General features: G+C 38.7%; 1 protein-coding gene across 1 annotated transcript in view; it reads left to right on the forward strand.

Moving 5' to 3' along the window:
- Positions 1–14,482, forward strand: part of LHX4 (LIM homeobox 4) — a 51,319-nt gene extending 36,837 nt beyond the window's left edge. Inside the window, exons 3-6 of the mRNA XM_081945983.1 lie at positions 4,770–4,972; positions 8,566–8,720; positions 10,678–10,846; positions 12,775–14,482. Coding sequence (XP_081802109.1) covers positions 4,770–4,972; positions 8,566–8,720; positions 10,678–10,846; positions 12,775–13,166 — 919 coding nt within the window. The 3' untranslated portion in view covers positions 13,167–14,482. The remainder of the gene's footprint in view (positions 1–4,769; positions 4,973–8,565; positions 8,721–10,677; positions 10,847–12,774) is intronic.
- The last annotated feature ends 192 nt before the right edge of the window (positions 14,483–14,674 follow it).

Raw genomic sequence — 14,674 nt, forward strand, 5'->3', positions numbered from 1 at the left:
TAAGAGATATGCTTCTCGGAAGGGCTGCGATCCGCACCTCGTTAATTGAAGGTGGGAGGGAAACTTCCCATTCCTTCACACACCTATTACGGTGAGGACAATAGGCTACCAACATAGCTGCTTTTAATTGTTTCTGTACCCTAATTTGGGAGCGGAGGAAATCTCTGTCATGAAAAAAGGTGGAAGATGTCCATATTTTAGTAATGTAGCATTTTATCATGAAGGCAGTCAGACAAGTATTAGGCACATCTCTCATGGGCATTGAGGGCAATGAAGAGGACTGTCTCTCCATTGCATTCTCATGTAGGTGTCCAGAAAAGTTTCTCCAAGTCATATAACAAATTATATTGAAGATATAATTACACTAGTTTAAACGCTGTTTGAGAGGGTGCCTTCAAGTCAACATTGAAGGCCACCCAGAAGATACAACTGATACAGAATGTGGCATTTAGAGCAGTGCTGGGCACCTTTCAATTTTACCATGTTACACTGCTGCTGCTTGAGTAGCACTAGCTCCCAGGTTCCTTCTGGGTGAAGTTCAAGCTGCTATTTGTTACCTTTAAAGCTCTACATAATATAGAGACAAATTATTTTTTCCCTAAGTGTATCTGACCACTTCACCAGTTCTCAATCCAGTAGTTTGAGAGTGCTTCTAGATTCATAACTGACACTACACAGCTAAGTGAGTATTGTAGTAACAAATACCTGATTTTCTTTTGTAGTTCATACTTTGGCAACTACCCAAGTAGACTTCATGTAATGTTGAACTATCTTTGTGTTTGGTCTGGAAACAATGGATGGTACATAATTTGGAACTAGAAATACTAATGTACTTAGCAGCAAACATATTACTCTGGTGAAGCCGCAAACTGTGCTGCTTGCTGTGCCAACCAGGATCAAGGTTGGGTCCTGAACAGCCTGGAAATTGGTCTCTGGAGCGATTGAAAACTAAATGCAATAAAGAACAGTTAAAATTTAAGGAGGATTGTTATGCAAGGGCTATTTGAAAGAAAGTGTTCCTGGTTGTATTATTTGGTTTGAGAAATATTATGGCTGATTTTTCTGGATTGAAATGTTCTGGTTGATGAAGAATTTTATATATGTTATGTCAGCAGTAGTTTGAAGCTTGCTTTGTTTTTGATTTTGTATTGTACATTGCTACAATGCATTTTGTTCTTAAGATATGTACAGTTATTCAGAGCAACCTAAAGAGTAAGCATACATAATTTTAATAACCCTTGTAACATTCCTTTATGGTAAGTAGTTTTCCTATTCTCATATTGCTGTTTGACAACATACAAAGCAGTGTACTGTAGTAAGTTTACAACTGAATTGGAATTTTCCTTCACTCACACTTTTTTTTAATCACAGTGCTACAACCAACTTAATCTGTGTGCTCTCTTAGAAGGCTAAAAGAACATTTAAAAAATAGTAAGTGAACTTTTAACCTGAGAATGATATTTTTCAGTTGGGATTAATTCTTATGTTAATATCCAATGGCCAGCTTCTGTACAAGGCTTCAAACTATTTCAGGCTGTACTTTTCTGAATAATAGGACTCACCCAAGATTTTGTAATTCTTATAGGCAGGTATATTCATGCATCAGAGCATAACATTTCCTCCAATTGATATAGCTTCAGGTGCATTATATGGCTTAATACACTGCAGTTAAGTGTAGCATTTATTTGCTAGATTGCATCTTTCCTCCAGGGAGTGAAGGCAGCATATATAATATTCCTTTTTTCAATATTATTCCCATAACAGCAATACTTTGTGGTAGATGGAAGGTAAGAAATAGTATTCAGCCCATGTGAGATACCATGGCTAAATGAGCTTGAATTTAGGTTTCCATAGTGCTGGTTTAATGCCTCAAGGTAAGTATTATACAATACAAATGCATCTCTTCCAATTACTCTGATACCGAAAGATTAACACTAAGTCTGGCTTAAAGTTCCAATTCAGTGTGGAATCCAGGTTAAAGAAGAGCAAAATTTCTTCTTCTAATTTTTTAGATCCAGCTATTTGTTGAATTTATTCATTACTTACAAGACCAATGTAAAACAGAACTGTTGAGAGTTTTGATATTTACCTAACAAAAAACCGCTGAATTTTCAAAAATATTGTTTTAAAAAAATACTTTATCCTTAAATAGCACAACCTGAGGATGGTTACATCTTTTCTGCTACTTCCAAAATATATAATAATAAAGCTTGGTTAGTCCTTTAAAAATGGAGCAAGTTAAAAGTCGAATGAATCTGTCTACAAATAAAGTGATGCACAATGGGAAGAAGTCCTAACTCCACAGTAAAGCTGATAGCCAGAGATGTTGGATGCAGGATCTTAATGCATGTACAAAAAGAATGGAGCTTGTGTCATGTGTCCCTGTCATTTTCATAATTCCTCCTCCAACTCCCCCTGCAAATACCTCTGTGGATGGGGTCTGAAGTATTGGCAAAGATTAACCTTGAAAGACAGATGGAGTTTAATAAAAGTAGCCGAGATATTTGTTTTGGCCACAGGAGGGGAAGGAGCAGGGGAATCCAAAGTCCATATAGGACAGTGTTTCTCAACCTTGGTGACTTTAAGTCCTGTGGACTTCAACTCCCAGAATCCCAGGTGGCTGGGGGATTCTGGGAGTTGAAGTCCACAGGACTTAAAGTCACCAAGGTTGAGAAACACTGATATAGGTAGTCCTCAACTTACCATCACAATTTAGCCCAAAATTTTCATTGCTAAGCAAGACAGTTGCTAAGTGAGTTTTGCCCCATTTTACAATCTCCCTTGCCACAGTTGTTAAGTGAAATCACTGCAGTTGTTAAGTTAGTAACATGATTGTAAAGTGACTTTGACTTCTCCATTGACTTTGCTTGTCAAAAGGTGATCACAACACCCAGGATACTGTGACAGACATAAATTCATGCCAGTTGCCAAGGCAACAAATTTTGATCATGTGACCATGGGGACGCTGCAACAGCTGTAAATTTGAAAAATGGTCATAAGTCCTTTTTTTTCCAGTGCTGTTGTAACTTACAAATGGTTGTAAGCTGAGGACTACCTGTATTTAAAGTACTGTAGTACATTTTAGACCAATAGAGAAAATTGTACATGGTTTCCCATTCTAAAAAAGATCTCCTTTTTTAAGTTGTAAGGCTTAAAAATGGAAGGGAAATGAGGGAAGAAAAACGATAGGTAAAGTTCAAATCATGTCAGCATCTTGGCAAGCAATAGGGGTGAAATGTCAAACACTGTATTTAGCATTATTAGAAAAGAAGCAGAAAACATAGCAGCCGCTTAAATAAATTGCAGGAACTGGGTATGTTTAGTATAAGAGAAAGAAGGACTAGGGGACACATGATAGCAGTGTTCCAATATCTCAGAGGTTGCCACAAAGAAGAGGGAGTCAAACTATTCTCCAAAGCACCTGAGGGTAGAACAAGAAGCAATGGGTGGAAACTAATCAAGGAGAGAAGCAACTTAGAACTGAGGAGAAACTTCCTGACAGTTAGAACAATTAATCAGTGGAACAGCTTGCCTCCAGAAGTTGTGAATGCCCCAACACTGGAAGTCTTTAAGAAGATGTTGGATAGCCATTTGTTTGAAATGGTGTAGGGTTTCCTGCCTAGGCAGGGGGTTGGACTAGAAGACCTCCAAGGTCCCTTCCAACTCTACTATTGTATTGTAAATAAGTAAATACATCTACAGAATCAGTTTTTTGGTCACAAGAACCCGTTGATTGTCATCAGAAGATCATTTCTAATCCAGCAAAATTGTGCTTTTGGCCCACAGTCCCTCCCCCCCTCCCCCATGCCCTGGGGAAATTGTCTGGTGCTAACTAAAGGAAGGCTTAAACAACTTGTGGGAAGAAAAGTGGCCTGAAAATTCAGCCAGCTGTGCTTTGTCATCCATAATTTGTAGGTTATCACTAAGTGTCGAAGAGGCATTGCCTTTCATAAAGAACAGTGCTAGGCATTCTTCCTATTTTAGGATATGTTTGCTAAGATGTTCCTAGGGATGGCTTCTCAGCTGGTGTGTGGTGCCACTGTTATTGCAGCCTGCAGATTCTATCACTTTAAATTAATCTTGTATTGACCTTACCAGCAATGACCACAAGTAATTTATTTAGAACGAATGTGGATGAAATACCTATGTCCTTATGGGGGTAACTGTACAGCCTGCCTTAGCTTTAGCTAAAAGGACCATCAAACTCTACCCTTCAATTAGCCCAGTTGCCTTACACGAAAGGAGATAAAGACAGTCAAATGTTGTGCATGATTGGGTTGGCTTCTGTTTTCAACTATGCACCTTCCTCTGCCTCCTTTTGAAGGGCCACTTTTTCCAGAGTTTCTTGCTAAGGATAATATACTTTGCAAATTTCTGCAACAAGAAGAGATAAGTTTATATTCCACAATTAAACAAAAATACTTCAGGCTTAGCTAATTCTGCATCCAGAAATTCAAGCTAAAGTCTTTGTATGAATGACTTACGTACAGTTCATTCTGAATGTGGTGGTCATTGCAAGAAAAGGTTTGTCACACGTGGAGTTTAAGTAACTCCTTTGGTCTTTGAAAACTTGTTCAGAAATACTTGTTTTTTGTGGATTAAGCAGGCATACCCACTTACTTTGGGCTTATTTGTAGAGTCGGAAGAACATGTATTGTTCAAATATGGAATTAGATTTTTTCCCTAGAAACCTGAATCTGACTGTTATCATAATCGTGTTTTTTTCTACATAGTCTAGGCATTGACACTTTTTTCTCCCTCCTTTGCAGGCGTTTTGGTACAAAATGCACAGCATGCCAACAGGGAATCCCACCCACCCAGGTAGTCAGAAAAGCCCAGGATTTCGTCTATCATCTGCACTGCTTTGCCTGCATTATCTGCAACCGCCAACTTGCCACAGGGGATGAGTTTTATCTCATGGAAGATGGGCGCCTAGTCTGCAAGGAGGATTATGAAACAGCCAAACAGAACGGTAGGCTTGAATAATGCATACTGGCCTTGATAAAATGGGACAGATTTTATGATCATGGTGTCTCCTCTCCTATTCAGGTTGGTGAAGTCCTGCTTACAGAGGTCAATGAGAGTTACCTCTGGCATAAATTATGTGAAAGAGGACAGAATTGGATTACTTTTATTTTCAGACCATTCATAGACAATCAGTGATGAAATTAGGTATATGTTAAAAACAGGCTAGAGAATATTTTGTAGTTGTGGAGACAATAAGATTGTGTTAACAAATGGGAAGTGAGAAGAGAACTTTACACCCTTTCATTACAACTGTAGTTGGTTTTATGAGTGGTCACATAACTATCTTAACAAGTGAATGAGAGAGAGGGAATTAAGAGGTTTGCAACTCTTGTGTACATCTTTGTACTTTGGATAACTTGTTTGAATTGGAAAACAGAACAATGCAACACTGGAAGACAACATAGATTTTCCTGCACCACGTAGGAATATCAGTATCCATCACTTCCGGTACTGTATTCTTGCTGATTGCAGTTGTGATGCTGGGGGGCGGGGGGGGGGGGGGGAGAGGGGTCCAGCCAACTGCAATGTTTTTGTGACCTAGAATATGGCATGCAACTGTTGGGTCTGATTCTGCCCCAAGTCCTGATTACACATTAAGCCTAATGCACTATATTGAAGATCTGGATTGGTCTCATTTGTTGTTTTAGCCTTTCCCCTTTTTTATTCCTAGAATTATGTGCACAGAAAGCTTTTTTTTTGCCAGCTATAATCAGTGGCATGCTGAGAAATGTTTCAGAACTGGCTCTGCTGGCTCCATTGCTGCTCTGATGCCACTAGAACAACAGATTGGCACACTAAGGTGTAGTGACTGAGCCCCGCTTTGGACTGGCTTGCAAAATTCCAGAAAATAGAAACAAATGGTTCTCATAAGCCAGTGCAACCCCTCGATATAACATTAGGCGAAATGCACTAGATATGTTAAAATTGGAACCATCCTATCAGAATGGATGCTTTATGTAGAAAAAACATTTTCCTATAGTTCAACTTTTTTGGGGTAGCATCCCAAACACCTCCATCCTTTTCTGCTCATTCACAATTGTGTATATCAGATGGTTGGAAGCAAGGGAAGTGTTTATTTTTATTTATTAGGACGAGCCACAAGAAGTTGGTCTTTGCATATTTGTCATCTCTGTTGATTTCAAACTGCTGTACATAAAATAAGATCAAGAGCTGAAAGTAATCCCAGTCACAGCTCTCTTGAAAGAGGCAGAGTTGCATTCTTGCACTTTCGCTTAGCTGGCCCTTCACCCAGAAAGACTCCCATTTTTCAGCATAGGGTCTAAAATGCCGATATTTACTGTAGGTAAAAAAACAACAACAGAACCGAGGCTGGGTTAAAGGAAGCCAGACAGAAAAAGGCTATAGATCACCAACGCTAATGAATCCACAGAGACTGCCCAACAGTGCCTGACTGAAATTAAAACTGAACTGGTCTTTAATGGATTTCATGTTGACAAGCCCTGACTTCTCATTAATTAAGGACTCTATTTTGACCTAATCAATTTGGCTAGGGTGATGCAATGCCCGCCTGTGTAAAGGAGATTGGTGGAGAGGGAGGCTAAGAGATCATGGATTGAATGTTGCTCAATTTCTATTATAGGCTCAGGGTAATCAATGACTTCAGTACGATACAGTTTTGCAACCCACAGAGCTTGGGGAGGGGGAAGAGGAGGGGGAGAGGAGAACTATCGGCATATAGGTTAAAGTCCATTGCTAACCACCATAGAAGGAGAATAGATTCTAGTGCTATATAATAAGACATATTTTATCAATATGTGGGAAAATATAAGATGTTTTATTTTTTATATCAAATATATTATATATATATATATATATATATATATATATATATATATATATATATATATATATATATATATATAATATATATATATATATATATATATATATATATAATATATATATATATATATATATAATATTATATATATATATATATATAATATATATATATATATATATATATATATATATATATATATATATATATATATATATATATATATATATATATATATATATATATATATAATTTATATTTTAACATTTTGCTAATTAGAGGGGCGTATATATGGAGGCTTGCTTCAAGGAAAAGAATTCTACTAGAAGAAAGGCAGCTAAGTCTAAGACTCATCGTAAGAGTTCAGAAAAATCTATATTCTATATCTTTCAGCTTGGCAATTTTAGCTCCAGGATGTATTTACTGGGATGGAAATGGTTACCTCTCAATGAAAGTGCACTAATAATTTTCTTACAGTTAGCAGGACCTAATGGAGAATTAAAATGGTGCATTTAGATTAATTGCCCAAAGTTACTACAGTTTTAAGATTGTAGGTTTAATTACAGATTAGTTACATTATACCTAGTCAAAATGTTACTATAATTACTAAAGTTGAGAAGCCTTATTTATGCTCCTTTATTGAAGAGCATAGGTTTATGAGTAGCTCTATCTAAATGTAAAATTAATTCATAGTAGCAAGACAGGAACTCTGATATAAAAAGACAAGAGTGACTACAAATATCAGAATAATCACATTTGCCTTTCTTAAAATTAAGTTGGATATGGTACTTGTTCCAGGTTCAGTCCCTTTGTATTGCTTGGTGGATTAGAAACGAATGGAAACAACCCAAATCCATGTATTTTCCTATGTAGAAAATAGAGGGACATTAAAATGGCAACGAAATATATGTGCAGAAGATACAAACGAACTAATTGACATTACTATGAAAAAAAATTGGAATTGGAGTGGAATAAAATATTGAAGATACATCTAGCCCTGTGGACACTTCAGTTCTCTTATGTAAACATCAGCCTAAACCAGGGGTGTCCAAACTTGGGAACTTTAAGACTTGTGGACTTCAATTCCTAGAATTCCCCAGCCAGCCATGCTGGCTGGGGAATTCTGGGAGTTGAAGTCCACAAGTCTTAAAGTTCCCAAGTTTGGACACCCCTGGCCTAAACAGATCTTTTCACGTCTCTCTTTATTCTGTTTGGTTTTCCAGGTGGTTCTCATCTAATAATCACTCATTCAGTGTCTGTTTAAATTTGCCACAATGCTGAACAAGTGGTATCTAACACCGGTCCCTGGAGTTCTAGCTGTCATAGCATATCCACACTTGTGTGATTGTTACATTGGCAGTCATGATTGCCAATGTTCCTTGCTGGCTTTCCCCAAGCAAAGCCAATGCAGAAGCTTGCAGAAAGTCAGAAGTCATTGTCATGTGTCCTTGCTGACACGGTCCTTGCTTAATGGTGGCAATCAGGACTCCTGCAACTGATGTCACTAATTCCTATCCCAATTGCCATTATTAATCAAGGACTACTTGTATTAGTTACGTGAAGCCTGGTTTATTTTAGTACTATGTATCCATCAAAACTTCAGTGTACCTGTAAAAAGATAGAAATGTAACTGAATGTGGTCACTCTTGTCAGCTTTCAAAACTCCCCACATCTTCTTGGCAGACTTTTGGCTCATGCTCCACATCCTACAATAACTGGAAACTGTTCCCTTGCAGATGATTCAGAGGCTGGAGCCAAGAGGCCTCGAACCACCATCACAGCAAAACAGTTGGAAACATTAAAAAATGCCTATAAAAACTCCCCCAAACCAGCTAGACATGTGCGGGAACAGCTGTCCTCCGAGACAGGATTGGACATGCGGGTTGTACAGGTGAGCACCTGACACAATATTGACTTTGTCTTCAACTCAAAAGATTGGCTGGCTTGCGGCGATTCTTTTGGAGGGTTCAAAGTTACTCAAGGTGATGGAGAACACATTCGAAATTTAAAGTCATAGCAGAATGAATGCAAAGCTAAAGGAGGTGGATGCCTAAGATGATTTGTTCAGCAATCCTTCTGAATAGAAATCTCCTTTCCTCTCTTGAGAAAGTATGGTAGCTAAGTCTAATTGGCAATATGTAGGAAGAAATGGAAGCCTATTATCTCATAGGCAAAAATCTTGCGATATAACATCTCAGAATCTTAAGCTTTTTAAAGTTGATCGAGCTCTAATCCTAGAACCAGATGAGCCTTTTCCATGGCTGCCCCTATTTTGTGGAGCACCCTCCCTCCACAATTCAGCAAGCCCCTACCCTTCTAGCCTTTTAGAAAGCCATCAAGACCTGGCTCTTTACCCAGGCACCGGGGTAGAGCAATGGAAGATTATGGGTGATTATGGATGATCCTTGGAGATGATTGAAGTGCCAGGTTTTTTTTTAACTGCTTCTTGGTCTTAGTTTTTTTATGGTTTTATTGTTGGCGTGAGCTGCCTAGAGTTGTGTTTTGAAATGGGTAGCCATACAACTCTTTTAAATCAATCAATAAATCTTACGCACACAGTGCCTTTAACAATTGTGTCAGATTTCCGACTGGGAAAACAGTAAATTCTCTTTTCTATAGAATTCTGCAGATGTTTTCATCTTCTATCTGTATGGTGTCTATTCCAAATAAGTAGTAGTAGTAAAAGTACAGAGTGTCTTCCTATTCAGGCCTGTAGTTCTGAATCTATAATTCCCATATCTACTTTATCTACATTTTCAGTAAGAGGTCACGCTGTTGCATTGTATACTTTGTTTCTGAATATTGTGATTTTCTAAACTCAGTTATGGGCTCTTTTACTCCGAGGTCCACTGTTGGAACTTTGTCCTCTTTCTACAACCTCTTGCTAGGAAGGACAGCTTCTCAAGGCTTCTGAATGCAGAAGTCAGAGCAGTGTTGGGGACAAAGGGTAGAGTGCTATAGTCATCCCTTGAGTGTCCTCCTCCCCCCAACTGCCCAATATGAGCAGTGGCAGCTATAGATGCTGACCTTCCCCACTTCTTAGTGCAGTTAAAAGGGACCCATAAAACTTTGCAGCACATCTTGAAGCATATGCAAAAGCACACAATGATACTGGGGTAGGTGGGCAGAGCATTCTGGAAAATTAGGGTGGGAAAAGCATGTGAGCATGTGAGTCAGTAAGCAAATGCTCAGTGCAGAAGATGCAGAAACTGAGGAGCCTCCAATTGTCCCTGGGTGCAATTGAGACAAGATAGATCTGGAAGGCCAGGCGTGCTCGCACACATGCACACACAAAGTGATTGTTACTGTACATCATTCAGGACTTTGGATAATGATGTGCTTATGAAGTAGGGTTAAATCAGAAATGCTTCTCTTCATTTCAGTTCCTTGGACTTGTCCTGAAACTCCTTAATTATGGGTGATATCTAATATTGAACAAGTTAAGATCTTCAAATGTAAGCAGGTTCCCCCCACCAAAAGTCTACAGTAGGAAACTTTGAACTATCTATATTTGTGCTTTGTCATATTCTAGATATTGCAGGTATTAGATATTCATTATTAATACATCTGCCATATGTCTTAGCCTAAGTTTTTTGTTTGTTTTTGCAGTTGGTGTCATTTCATTACTACCAGTAGAATTTAGGGAAGCTGTTAGTTTATAACTGGGGTACCTGAGGGCTAGTACCAAGGTCCATGCAATCACCCTATAGGAGGAACAGGGCTTTTCTCTCCCAGATGATATCATGTCTGTCCATCTTCTGGATAATGAAAGAGTTCTTTTCAACGACTCTCAGATGGTGGGATTGAAAATAGTCTTGTTCTCACTGCTTTTTCCACCATGATTACAGGTCTGGTTTCAAAACAGAAGAGCCAAAGAGAAGCGACTGAAGAAAGATGCTGGGCGACATCGTTGGGGTCAGTTCTACAAGAGTGTTAAGAGGAACAGAGGCACCAAGCATGAGAAAGAGAGCTCTGCAGAGGACTGCGGAGTCAGTGACAGTGAGCTGAGCTTCAGAGGTAGGCAGGAGAGGAAGCACGCAATAAAGGAAAGATTGAGGCAAATTAAGATTAGGGCTCCTATTTATGTTTACAAATGTCCTAGATTAGGAGTGGGCTACTTATGCTTTTCCTAGTAAGATCTGCAGATCCTTGGGAAATGCCGACAATTCTCTGCCTTGTTATTTGAAACCCAGAAATCAGTATTTCTGCAGGAAGACCAAAAATCTAAATTGGTGGTTTTAAAAATTAAACTGTGGTCTATCTACTCATTCAGTGCATTTTGTCATCAAATTGATTGCTCCTTTCTTATTTAAATTTCTGAGGCACCCTGTTCATTTATATTTGCATTATTTGTTAGATAACCAGGTTAAATCCCTCCTTTTAAAAGTAGCAAATTTCTGATGGATTATGTGCACGTTTCACCCACAAATGGTTGCCAACACTCACTGATATTAGGACTTAAGTTTGTTTTCCTATTGATGTAGAAGCCTGAAAAAAATTTGGGTTGTCTCAATAAATAGCAGAGAGGTGCTGTGCTCAACCAAGGTCCAGAACACTTTTTTTCTGATCCCTCATTAGTTTTTAAAAGCTATCTTCCCATAGTCCCTTCATGCTTCTCCTCATGACTACATAATTTGCATCTGCATCTGTCTGAAGATTGTGCAAAGTGCAGTGAACTAGATGAGGTTGCACACTTCATGAACTTAAAAACAAAAAAGAATTTCAATGTCACTATTTCAGCCGCCATCTTGATCTTTTTGACTATACTGTACAGCAGGGGTGTCCAAACTTGGCAACTTTAAGACTTGTGGACTTCAACTCCCAGAATTCCCCAGCCAGGTGTACACTGTGAAACCTACAAAATGTTCCCATTTAAGGAGCCAGCCAATCAGGCTTCTTGCTGCCTTATTCTACTTTCCCGTATTTTTTTCCCAGCTTCACTTTCCTTTTTCCAATTATCAGCTGTTATTCTACAATTTCTCATCATGCTCAATCTTTAATAAATCCAAATGAGAGGTGCCTGCAGTGACTTTTTCTTTATAAGCATATGGTTTATTTAGTATATAAATCGGCATATATTGTATTTATTGCACTTAAAAGAATATAATTTGCAATCAGGAGCACATTTGTTTGCCTTTAAATTGGTTCATAATTGACTTCAGTATAGATTTTGATCCAGGAGATCTTACTTATCTGGGGAGTTTTATTATTATTTATTGTATGGCACATTCATATTTCATCATATTTCAGTTAAAAAAAACAAGAGATAATACTATAAAATATTATAAACATGTCTAGATTACAGATTCAATTTCTGTTTCATTTGCTGCAGCCAGGAAATCTACAAAGTCTCTATGATGGGATCTATTTTGGCACTGCTTTCACGATACGTGACAGATATAGTTTGTTTTTCAGCCTCACAGTCACAATTTGGTGATGATATTTTGCCTCAGTTATAGAGAGCATCAACAATCTACCATGGCCGTTGTGAATTCAGTTCCGTGTTGTCCATATGGTACAGGGCTGATCAAATCCGGGTGGGTTTTTTTAAGATGCAAGGCAAACCTTGACATTGTGGAGGGTAAAATGCTGTTTCCGCATTGTATGTGTGTCAAAATCATATTCTATAAATACTTTAGCAGTAGAAATAGCTGGATGCCTGGTATTGTAAGTAAAAGGTATTATAAATAAATAATATTTTTGTGGCAAAAAAACAACCCTACATGGAAAAATGCAAATTATTTTTTCAAACATTACTGGATTTTGTTTTGTATTATGCCAAATCAGCATGGCTGATAATGAGGGATGATATGAGATGCAATCTTGCAATAGCTAAGAAGCCTACCATTTTTCATCCCTGACTTAAAGGTATTTTTCAGTCTTTGATCAGAGTGTACCAGATAGAGATTTTTTTCCCTACTAAATTTTTGTTTCTTGCTTTTCAGAAGACCAAATCCTCTCAGAGCTGGGCCACAATAGAATATACAGCAACACTGGTGAGGTGGCTGGTGGACAACTACTGAATGGTGCTTTCTCTCTGGATGGGACAGGACAATCCTATCAGGACTTGAGGGATGGAAGTCCTTATGGAATCCCACAATCTCCAGCTTCCATATCATCTCTTCCATCGCATACTCCATTGCTAAATGGTTTGGAATACACAATGGACAATAATTTAGGAATAATAGCACATGGAGGGCAGGGAGTGAGCCAGACACTTAGAGCTATGGCTGGAGGCCCAACTTCCGATATTTCCACTGGAAGCAGCGTTGGTTATCCAGACTTTCCAACAAGTCCTGCCTCCTGGCTTGATGAAATGGACCATCCTCCTTTTTAAAGTATTCTGCTTCCTTCAGATTTGCCATAGTCAGACCTGTTCTTTTGGCCTGAAAATGTGCTAAGCCACCCCTAATAAGGGACAACAATCAATCTTCAAAGAAAGAACATTTCCATTATTTTAGAAGGGGAATCCACAATTTGTTTTCTGTAAAGGTGAAAGAAAATACGATAATATAATGTATAAATATATATACATATATATATTTTATTTGCTTTGTATTTGAAAGAAGGGAATGATAGGAGGAGCTGCTTCTGAATACAGCACACTGTTGTGTTTAGTCTTTGTATGATGTTAGTGGTGCCAGCTAAAAACAAGGACAAATTCACTGACTCTTCACGGGGCTTGGCTGCCCAGTTGGATCCTAGCACATGTTGAAATGACTAAACTGATTTTTGCTCCTTGACCACCCTACGCCTTCTCACAGGCGGCATGACCGTTGTTCTTCATTTGCTTGACTCTAACCAGCCAAGCAACAGAAATCAATGCAATATTTCCAACTACTGAAGGGACAGAAAGTTGCTAAGCAGTTTCAGTTTTTATCCTTCCCACTTTTCTTTCTGTCTGCAATTTCTTTTCTATATTATGCCTTATTAAGGAGACATGGTAAGGCAGCTCAGAGGTGCCCTTGTTTCTTACCTACATCACAGCCTTTGAGCATCTGCTATTTCCCCTCAAGTGGATCACGGGATCTTTTGCTGATGCCTTCTTCTGGTTGACATCCAGCTACAAGGAAGTAGTAACAGTCCCCAAAGCAAGAGCTGCTGATTCTTTAGTTCTCAACCCCTGTATGGTTGTTATTCCTTCTAAAGTTGTTTTTGTCACTCAGTTAAGTGAATACAACACCAAAGCTCCCACCTCAATCTTAGTAAGCAGAGGGATTATACCTACGCTCCTGATTGGGTATAGCAGGAATTAGGGATCCCATAGCAAGCTTCCTTTTCTGGGCAACCACTCAATTGTCATTCAAGAAGAATGCAACTACAACAAAAAAGAACCCAGACCTGCAGCTGGTAGGAATGCACCAGGGGTTTAAAAAACAACAAAAGGATAATTACAGGCATTTTACACCCTTCCGCTACTTTTAGGTGTCAGTTCATGGTACAGAAAACCTTTCAAATTATGAACTCTATACCAATTAAGCACAAGGTGTATTTTCTTCTGAACAGAAAAATGAAATATTATTTACTTTGCATGACATTAATTTCCATAGGAGTTTAACAATGCCTGTAATCCAGCATGAAGTCCAATGCTGGGTCTTTTTTTTTTTAGCATATGGAATACATGGCATTCTCCTAAGCCCGTGATGGCAAACTTATGGCACGTGCTCTTTGTAGGTAGGTGCGCCATCGCCAGCTGCTCTTCTGGTTTCTGGTGCGCGCTGGCCACTTGGTCTTCAGGTTTCCAGCACTCCAGCATGCGCAAAGCCCAGCTGGCCAGCAGGCATGCACGTGCCAGAAACCAGTACACCAGGTGGCCAGGGCGTGCATGTGCACTGGCCAGCTGGT

This window comes from Natrix helvetica, assembly GCF_964273705.1.
Source record: "Natrix helvetica genome assembly, chromosome: 3".
In the NCBI taxonomy this organism is placed as follows: domain Eukaryota; kingdom Metazoa; phylum Chordata; class Lepidosauria; order Squamata; family Natricidae; genus Natrix; species Natrix helvetica.